This window comes from Ovis canadensis, chromosome 19, assembly GCF_042477335.2.
Source record: "Ovis canadensis isolate MfBH-ARS-UI-01 breed Bighorn chromosome 19, ARS-UI_OviCan_v2, whole genome shotgun sequence".
NCBI classification, from domain to species: domain Eukaryota; kingdom Metazoa; phylum Chordata; class Mammalia; order Artiodactyla; family Bovidae; genus Ovis; species Ovis canadensis.
Window position 1 is genome coordinate 26,015,950 of NC_091263.1, and position 10,282 is coordinate 26,026,231.

Sequence of the window (10,282 nt, forward strand, 5' to 3'; positions counted from 1 at the left end):
GACGAGGGACTGGAGATAATCCAGAAGTTACTAAATGGTTCTTGGAGCAGAGATCAGAAAGGTACCAGCCATCTGCCACTGTGTCAGTCAGGTTTGACTTCTTCTCATGAGACCCCTGTCCCCAGTGACCCCCTCTGAATAAAGAAGGATAGAAGTGAAAGTGAGTCGCTCAGTCATGTCTGACTCTTTGCGACCCCCTGGACTACAGCCTACCAGGCTCCTCCATCCATGGGATTTTCCAGGCAAGAGTACTGGAGTGGGTTGCCATTTCCTTCTCCAGAGGATATTCCCAACCCAGGGATTGAACCTGGGTCTCCCACATTGTAGGCGGACACTTTACCATCTGAGCCACAGGAAAATCCATCCCATAATATATAAATCCATCCCATAATTCTGGGAGATTTTTTTCCTCCTTTGCTGAAACTTTTCTTGTTGCTCTGACTGAGCTTGAGTAATAGAAAAAAGCTCAAATTTATGGCCAGAGTCAGAGCAGGCGTTATTAATTGGCCCAGTGAGGCGAAAAAGAAGGATACACTTTCACAAATCCTTCCATGTGGAAGACTGCTAACGATGCACCTCCTTATCAGGGACCATGATGCTGCGACTCATTGCCTCCCATCCCATCAGCTGAAAAAGAAGAAGCACAGAAACTGGGAATTCTCAGTGGAGATAAATTTGATTTCTTATTAGCTTTTCTCAATGATGCTGATATGAAGTGTTTCCATTGACCAAGTTTAGAGTGACTGGCATTCTGGGGATAAGGAATGGTTGAGGCCCTTTCTTGGGATCTGAATTTTCTGAACACTCCCCACCAATACAGGTTCTGTTCCCTTTCATGGGAAAGCTGTCCCCCTTGCCTGTGTCCTTGGAGGGTATTCCTTGCACCATGCCTGTCCCATCTGCCCAGTCCTCCCCTAGAAGAGGGCCAGAAGTGGCCAGGGGATCCTCAGAATCTGGTTAGACTGTCTCCATTTCCCTGTGTATCATATTGACTTGAGGCTTTAGTCTTTGGAGAAAAACTTACTTACAAGAAGCAACAGGTGAGTTATTAGAGAGATTTATGGATCAAAGTAAAGTATGGGTTTTCCTTTTTCCTTTTCAATTAAGGATTAAATTCCTGGGAGTAAAGGAGGCACTATTTAAATAAACAGGATGACTTATGAGCCTCAGGAACCTGGCCTGGTTTGTCAGGGGAAGGAGTGGCTGGGAGGCAGAGGGGGAGCCTAGTAACTGAGGACTATTCTTGGGTTCCTCCTGCTCATTAAATCCCACCAAGGTGCAGAGAACAGGAGGTCATATGGCTGCAGTACTCAAGAGTACTTTGAAGTTTCTTTTGAGAATATGATCTATTTCTCTTTAAACCTGACAATGATTTTGTTTTTTCTTTCTCCTTAGGGTGACCAGAGGCAGATCATTCCCATACCAAGTGTATGTATATTTATCCAATTTTATTTAAACACTCATAGAATCTTGTAGCTTTGGGCCTACTAATATAAAAGACTTTTTTTAATATTTGACTTATATTGAGCTTTTTAATCGTGGTATAAAGAGCTCTGTTGTGTTTGAGGGGGGTGGGCAGGGGAGTGAAGCTACATTTTAAACTGTCAGCAGGAAGTCCTGAGAACTTTCTCAAGAACAGCAAGGCAACCAGCATCTATTAACCAAACTCTGACCTTTCTGAGAAGGGCCTCCTGAATAAGTTTAAGGCAGCACTTCCTTCTCCCCCACACCCCATAGACTGGGAGACCATACTTTTGTCCCAAAGAGGTTCTTTGCAACAGGTTCTGTCTCAGTGGTACCAGGTTCCCAAGACCCCCCTCCCAGGGGAGCAGGCCATTTCTGATTGCTCAAGTGTTGGTAGCTTGGCTATGGCTCCATCAGAAAAATCAGCCCAGTCATATTCACAGACCTTGCAGGACCACCCCCGCCCCTTCCCTGCTTCCGCCCTGACTCTCCCAGGCTGGCTGTCCTGCAGCTCTGCTGCAGCTGGGTATTCCCTTGAGCCACCAACTTCTGTCCTGGAGTTCAGGAGACTGACCAGAGTCTGAGCCCAGCACAGGCTGTCCCCACCGCCCCTCCTCTTCCTTCTGCTCTTGCCAGCTGAGCCAGGTAGCCTGAGGCCAGCCAGCAGGAAGCATTGATCTTTGGTCAATGATCAAGTCCCAAAAGAAACTTGCAGTTGAGATGCCAGTACCAAACAAGATCTTTCAAACAGTCTGTGTCCTTAGAGAAGGACTTAGGTGTTTTTTTTTTCCAGATGTCCTGAAACTGGTATCCTAATCCATAAAGATTCTGATTCAGATTGTCTGATTGAAGTCTGTTCATCTGTCTTTCCTTGGGCTTTTTAACATTATTTTCTGTGAGCATCCAAGAGATACTGATCTTACATTGAAAGAAACGATGGATTTCATTAGTACAGGTTGACTCCAAATTTGGTAGTGGATATCACTTGCGAATTTTTTCCTGAACTTTAACTCTGCATTGATTTGCAGATTGCATGAGTTTGTGGAGTAATTGTGACTTTGCCAGCATGCCTAGGGTTTAGGCTTTGTTGGGAACTGACTTGGATCAAAAAGATGGATCAATCAGTATAGCTTCTAATCCAGTGTTTGAGTAGGGTACCCAGTGGGATTGCTACCAGGCGTCTCTTTTTAATCTTTATAACAGAGTAGTTTTGTGTATTTTCCCTGCAAGCATGTCTACATTCAACAGATGACAACAGGTGGCCTCTGTCCCCCTACCTCTGGTACTCTGATAGCTCTGTTTTTTTTCCAGAGTTAATTCACAGCTATCTATAAAGTTAAGTGCTAAATCAAAGTATTTGTCAGGGCAAACACTCTACTGAGACAAATGACCCTTTCTCCACAAATCTCTTTCTAGAGTCCCAGAATAAAATAGCCAAGAGGGAAAAGACATCTTCTATAATTTAGCTCAGTGTTAGGTCAGTAAACTGCAGACTGTTCCCTACATGTGAGACACTGGATCAGGCTTTAAGAATCTGACATACTTTGCAGGAAAACAAAGCCTACCCAAAGTAACTCACATCTTTGAATGATCACCTCCAGAAAAGCAGGTCCACTGATGGAGACCATGTGACCTCCGCTGGCTGTGTAGCAGGCAAGACTGAACCCAGGCCCATCTGGAGGCCAGCTTTGCCAGAGGATTCGAGCCTTGGGGTCCCCTGCAAAATCTGCACCTACTTGTCAAAGTTTCAGGTCACATAAACAGTAACACTGCCCTGTGGTCCAGAAAGGGCAGTGGTTAATACTGAGAGCCCCTGAGAGCTTGAAGCACTGCCCCGCAGGATCAGAAGTCCAGGTTTGTACTGAGCCTCCAAACCAAGTTCTGATACCTTTTAAAAACCTTGTCCAGCCCATGAAGACAAAGGTGCCCCCTGAGCCTGTAGGTGCCCAGAGGAGGTCCAGCTGGAGGCCCATCACTGCTGCTCACCTCACAAGTCCCCCTTTTGTTATTCACATGCTGTAGTTTACATGTGCAGGTTGGGTCTTTTGATTTTGTTTTTGTTTTATACTAAGCTTTTTTTTTCATTATTCAATTTTTCATTGACAGCTTTTAATTTTTATTTGTTTGTTTGTGCAGACTTCTCTCTACTTGCAGCAAGCAGTGCTGCTCTCTGTTTTCGGTGTGCAGGCTTCTCGCTGCTGTGGCTTCTCTTGCTTCAGAGCACGGGCGCTGGAACACAGGCTCAGTAGTTGTGGTAGACAGGGTTAGGTGCTCCACGGCGTGAGGGATCATCCCAGATCAGGGATCAAACCCATGTCTCCTGCATTGGCAAGCAGATTCTTTACCGCTGAGCCCCTAAAGAAGCAGCCCTCATTCATATTTTTTCATTATTCAAAGTCATGGTTTAAAAAAAATACTGAAAGATTAAAATAGAAAAGAAAATCCCCCAACTTGATCTCACTCCTTAGAATACCCTTCTAGTATTTGTTATATATCCTTCCAAAAACTTTCTAAATCAACACAAACGTCTTTAAACAAGCGAGAGTATTACAAATTGTTTTTCGCTTTTAGCAGGATACCTTGAATGTCTTTCCAGATATTAGTCCTCAGCAAGCTGCCCCATTGTTTTACATGTGGTTGATGGCATTTACTTGGTTTCCACTTCTGTGCTCTTAAAAATAAATATTCTTGTGCTTGTGTGTTTGTGCACCTGAGTGATAGTATCTAGGTGATCGGTTCCTAGTTGTGGAAATGCTAGGTCAAAGGGTATACTGTATATTTTGGTAGATTAAAGGCAAATTATCCTCTAAAAACCTAATTTAAATTCCCACCAAGAGTCCATCCCCTTATCAAAAATGGTATTAGGAAATATTTTAATCTTTGCTGATCTAAAAGTAAAGAATGGTATTGATTTATTGCTTTGTTTTTTCCTGAATCAATATGAACATCTTTTCACAAGTTTATTGTACATCTGTATTTCTCCTTCCCTATTCGTTTATACTGTTATCTTTTCAAATTTCAAGGAAATTAGCACTCTAAATTTATGATGTATCTTTCGGGCTTGTCCCCAATCATTTTGGCCACAAAGAAGTTTAATTTTGTATAGGGAAATGTGTTCATCTTATCTTTTATGGCTTCTGAACTTTACATCATGCTTAGAAAGATCTCCCCACTCTATGACTGTGACCCACATCTTCTCCTAGTATTTTAACAATTTCATTATCACACTTAAATCTTTGATCCATCTGGATTATGTTGATGTAGGGTGTGAAGTCGAAATTCACCCTTGTTTGCTTTTCCAGGTAACCCAGATCCAGCTTTATTTGCTTTTCCAAATGGCTAGTCAGTTGTCCCAGCATCATGTACTGAGTAACCCATCTTTTATACACCTATTGGAAGTGACATCTCTACCTGGACTTGGTTTTAAACGTACCGCTTAGTAACATTTGTCTCCCAATTGGGAGCTGGGGCTTGAGGCCCTCTGTACATCTAATCAGAAGCCTCATGGTCTGTCTGGTACAAGTCAGGTTCCGAAGGGTAAGGAAAAAGACAGAGGAACAGTTTGGAAACAGTAAAGTTTGGTGGTAAGGCTGAACGTGAGCACTCAGTGCTTTGGCCCCAGCGTAGACCTAACCCTGTAGTTCCACACTCTTGCTGGAATAACAACCTGGTGCTCCTAGCACCAGTGAGACAGTGCAGTTGAGCCATAAACATGTTGAAAGACAAGAGGAGAAAGTTGTTTTCTAACAGTTATGTTTCTGTGCTGTTGGCTTACTAAGCCTTTTATAAACAGCAAGCCTTATGAAAAGCATCTAAGCAGAGCAGCTCCTCTCATTAGAGGTGGTGCCGAGTCCGCTTTGCCCACAGCCCTGAGACTCTGCCCTTAGCTCGGAGGCATGGGGATGGTGGGGGACAGTGTGCAGACTCAGCGCCCAAAACCTCAAGTGCACAGACCACCATCCGTGTCCCAGAAGAGCACTGCATTTGTAAGGTTTGCGAGAGTGTGCTATGGGATGAGCGCCTTAGATCAGCTATTCCTGGCTGCCAGCTTATGACCAAACAGGACTTTCACTTCCACTCCCAGGAAGATCACTGGTGTGAGCGCCCTCCCCAGACCTGCCCTCTCCCTCACCCCCATGATTTCTTGCCCCCATTCCCACCCCCTGGCCATGCCCACCCATGCTTTGGAACAAATTATCGTGTTCAGAAAAAGCTCTTTTTTATATACTTGGTGTTTCTCCTATTCTTCAGCTTTATGATGGCCTGGGAGAAAATTTGCTTCAGGACATTCTTTAGTTAATGATTCAAGCATCACCTGAGCAGATCACTGAAGTCACAAAACACGACTGCAATTATGTAGTGTCCTTGCATGTTCCAAGGACACAGCAGCTGTCCAGAAGAATTGTTACCCTCAGTCTGAAGAATTTGCATTAATCTAAAGCTGAGCTTTCTGGGAAGCTGCGTGCATTTAGGAACCAGGCTAAGAATTAACGAAACTCCACCCCCCCACCCCCCACCCACTCACCGCCCCCCGCACAGTGCATGGCCCCAGCCTGGCCTAGTTCTCTGCAGCACAAATGATAAATCAATAGCTTGCTTATTATGCCTCTCACCCCACTCACTCTTTTCTCTCTTAAAATAATATGGGAAGGCTTCTTCCTTACTGGTAACTCAGAGAATGCTTGTAAAGTGTGGGTTAAATCTGCAAAGAAAGTAATTTTTATTCTTGAGCTTGGAAAATAACTGAGCCACTTTTGGCAGATCTTTGATGTTTTCAGATATGCTCGGGATAGAAGTTCTAGATCTTTATTTTCCAGGCTGGCAATTACATAAAGTTAAAATGTTGTTTTAGTCTATAAATGCATAGAAAAAGGTCTAGGCAGATACACACCAAACTAAAAAGGGGGGCACCTGGGGAAGGGAATGGGGGATATGGAAGAGGGATTACTTGCGTTTTATATGTTTATATTCTTTACAATCAGAATGTGTTTTTATTACATAACTGTGAAATAGAAAATTTTTTAAAATTTTTATTTTAGTTGCAAGTATGTTTTCTGCTATGGTCCACACAACAGAATAACCCCAGTTCTGTATGTTGCGTTCATTTATTGGGCTCATTACACTATGCCTTTTTAAATCTCTTTTTGATACAGAACCTCTTGCAGGTTTTGCAGGGTTTTTGTTTGTTTGATTCTTTGCTTTTGGCCATGCCACACAACATACAGGCTCTTAGTTACCTGACCGGGGATTGAACCCAGGCCCCAGCAATGAAAGCACTGAGTCTTAACCACTGGACTTCCAAGAAATTCCCATGGTTTATTTTCATTATTTTAAATATAAAACTCGCTTACTGATTTGAAATGAAGGGCAAAGTCCTTTCCATGACCCTGGATCCCACACCCAGGGTCTAAGACATGTCTTTCCCAGAGCCACACCGTCAAGGATTCTGCCTGTGAACATTCGTTAGAGCCAAGGGAGTTGGGAGGCCATAAGGGCCTTTTCTCCTGGGTGATGTTGGAGAGAGTGAAACACACACTCTCTCTCGAGAGACCCCTGGCATTTGAAACGCTCCTGTCTCCACACAGGGCTCATCCTGCTCAACCCCACCAGCCCTCCAGCCAAGGTAATCATTGCATTTGCAAATTTACCTAACCTGTTGACCACCTGTGTTACATTCACTATTGAACTAGCTTAAGTCCAAAATTAAATTCCGTGACTAATGTTCAACTTAAACCAAAAAGAGAGAAAGAAAGAAAGAGCCATTTGGAAGGAAATACTTCTAGATATCTTTTTTTTCTTCTTGTTTTATTTGATAAGCTGATTTGTCCATTCTTCAGTGGTTCAGGGCAGATAGAGATTTTCGCGTTGATTTGTTTTGCATTAACTCCAGAACAGAGATTGACCTTCCTCCAGGGCAGAAAATTAGCTAGTTAATATTGGGTAGTGAATATGCCACGGAGTAAACTAAGTGCTTAAAATCGTTTCTAAAATGAAGCAAGGGCCAACAAATAAATACTCTAAGTCAAAAATTGAGATTGGCTGAAGATATCCAGTATTTTCTTAACTCTTTATGACCTCTTTATCATAAGATTGTCAGCTACTACAAAGGTACATAAATGGGTTTTCTGGTTAACACACAGCATGTGAATTCAAGTGTGACTGCCAGGGACAGAGAGTCTAAAGGGATAAGAGCGTCGCTTTCACCCAGTATTGTACCGAGTGGGGCATGCACAGCAGAGGGCACTGTATGTAGGCCAGTCTTATTTCTGTTTCCTATTATTGGAGGTAACTCTGGATTGCTGGGCTCCCCTGGTAGCTCAGCTGGTAAAGAATCCACCTGCAATGCAGGAGACCTGGGTTCGATCCCTGGGTTGGGAAGATCTACTGGAGAAGGGAATGGCTACCCACTCCAGTATTCTGGCCTGGAGAGTTCTATGGATTGTATAGTCCATGGGTAGGCTCGCAAAGAGTTGGACACAACCGAGCGACTTTCACTTTTCACTTTGGATTGCATTTTGCTGGTGGTTCTATAGTTCCTCTTAAAGGTTTTTCAGAATTTCAGTCACTTAAAAAAATACTATGGTCCAGTATAGCTCTAAAATATACTTACATACCATACTGAGTTTAAAATGAAATAGGACCCCAGAACATGGGTTGCATGGTTAGAATAGCTGTTATAATTGAACATTCATTTTCATATTGTCCATTTTAATAATAGCAATAGCTACCACACATGTGCCAGGCAGAATGCTGGATGTTTTACTTCAATTATAGCTGATAACGACCTTTTATGGTAAGTATTATTCTCCCAACTCAGAGCCAAGAAACAGAGCTGATGAAACAGAGCTGATATTCCAGCCAAACTTTGTCTGGTTCCAAAGCCCAGGCCCTCATCATAGCTTTTCATACAGTGGCACAGTATTTGTTCGGTAAAACTTTGGTAAGCTACTTCTTCCTGTTGTTTTTAATAAAATTCCATGATGCACCTAACCAGGCATTTAAATGTTTGGTTTCATTTCTAACCTCATTGACATAGTGTAACACAATAATAAGGGAATTGGTTGATCTTTTATATAAAGGTGATAATATTGTTTTTTTTTCACCCCCGCTTTAGCCACCAGCTAAATACCTCCTTCCAGAGGTAACGGTGCTTGACTATGGAAAGAAGTGTGTGGTCATCGATTTAGATGAAACATTGGTGCACAGTTCATTTAAGGTAAATCAACATAAAAAACGATCAATCATCTTTGTGATTTGGCCACAATTGTATTGGAAAATGGAAAACTAAAAACATGAAAGCTTGTGGTTTGTTGGCATATGACTTCACTGTTGATAAAATCCCAGTAACTGTTGGTTATTAACTCAGGTAAACATTAACTCGAGTAGTTGAATATTAACATAATTAGTTTGGGAGAAAAAAATCCACTGGGCTGCCAATATCCCTGAGACCTCATTCTTATACAGTTTAAGTTTTCCAGCACTCTGCCCCCTGCAGAAATATTTTCCAGGTGGCACAAGGCAGTCAGTGCCCCAGGACACTGCTGTGTGTTTGTCTAGGTAACTGAGCACTGCACAAGCTGCAGGTTATATGGGGAAGGACAAGGGGAGGCACAGTTGAAAACTAGCAAGCAACTGACTGTCCTGGAAATTTTCCCAGACCAAGTTTTGGAAGATGCCCAACTCTGAAGAAGACTTTCAGAGCTACGGCATCTGAACAGACTCAGTCATTCATCTTAACGGCTTTCATGACAAGAGCTTGCTGGAGTTTTTCCTGAGCTTCATGGCTAAGTGTGTATCCCCCTGCATGCCCTCCCTCCTGAAGGCCAGGGGCTGCAGTACTCTCTACGTGAGCATCACAGTCTGACTTCCATCTCCTCCCTCACGCCTCCCTCTCCATCTCCCCACCAGAAGAGCAGCCAAAATTACAAATTACCCAAGGGCCTCCACGTATGTGTGTGTGTGCTCAGTCCTGTCTCTCTGCAGCCACAGGAACTGTAGCCCACCAGACTCTTCTGTCCATGGAATTCTTCAGGCAAGAATACTGGACTGGGTTACCATTTCCTCCTCCAGGGGATCTTCCCAACCCAGGGATCGAATCAGTGTCTCTTAGGCCTCCTGCATTGCAGGCAGATTCTTTACTACTGTGCCACCTGGGAAGCCTGGGCCTCCAGGGGGAACTGCAATGGCTGTACTCCTAAGAAATGAGTTAATTAATCATTTTTCCAATTTTTGAAGTTGTTTGAAACAAGCAAATGATGAAAAAGTTTGGAAATAGGGGATTGGTGTGTTGGGGGAGAAGCAGAAGGCATATAGGGTCCTGGTCCTGTTTTCCTTGGGGTGTTTCCGGTAATGGAACTGCCCTACTGTTGCTGGCCAGTTAGACCATTTTCCTCTGTTTACCACCAGCCCATGACCCTGCTTACTTTGCTGGAAGGTATGAAAGCACCACCTGAGATGAAGGGTGTTTCTGACACCAGCCAGTCACTCCTTGATGGCTGTATGGGAAGTGGGAGAGAGCTATCAAATTTTCCTGCAGACCTTTCTGCCAGAAACATCCCTCTTTGGGCCTGTTTCTCACTAAACAGAATCCTCCTTGACAGGTCAGGGCCAGGCAGTTGTCCTGGAGTCCTTGGAAGTGTGGAGGAGGGGCCACATGCCCTCCTGGCAGGGAGAAATGGCCTGGCTGACCACTGGAGCATATGGGTACCACTCATTCCACAGCCCTACATGGGCCTTCCCAGGATTGATCCCAGGGATTCAGTGACCTCATATCCCAACTCAACTGTGAACGCATTGGAAGCCTTTCCTCCCCTGTGGG

The 10,282-nt window shown here is 43.7% G+C and overlaps 1 protein-coding gene across 2 annotated transcripts in view; it reads left to right on the forward strand.

The window, feature by feature from the left end:
* The window catches only part of CTDSPL (CTD small phosphatase like), a 116,742-nt gene that overhangs the window by 92,949 nt on the left and 13,511 nt on the right, over window positions 1-10,282 (forward strand). For both annotated transcript variants that reach the window (XM_069561466.1, XM_069561467.1), the window contains exons 3-4: window positions 1,396-1,428; window positions 8,579-8,680. In XM_069561466.1, the coding sequence (XP_069417567.1) occupies window positions 1,396-1,428; window positions 8,579-8,680 (135 nt within the window). The remainder of the gene's footprint in view (window positions 1-1,395; window positions 1,429-8,578; window positions 8,681-10,282) is intronic.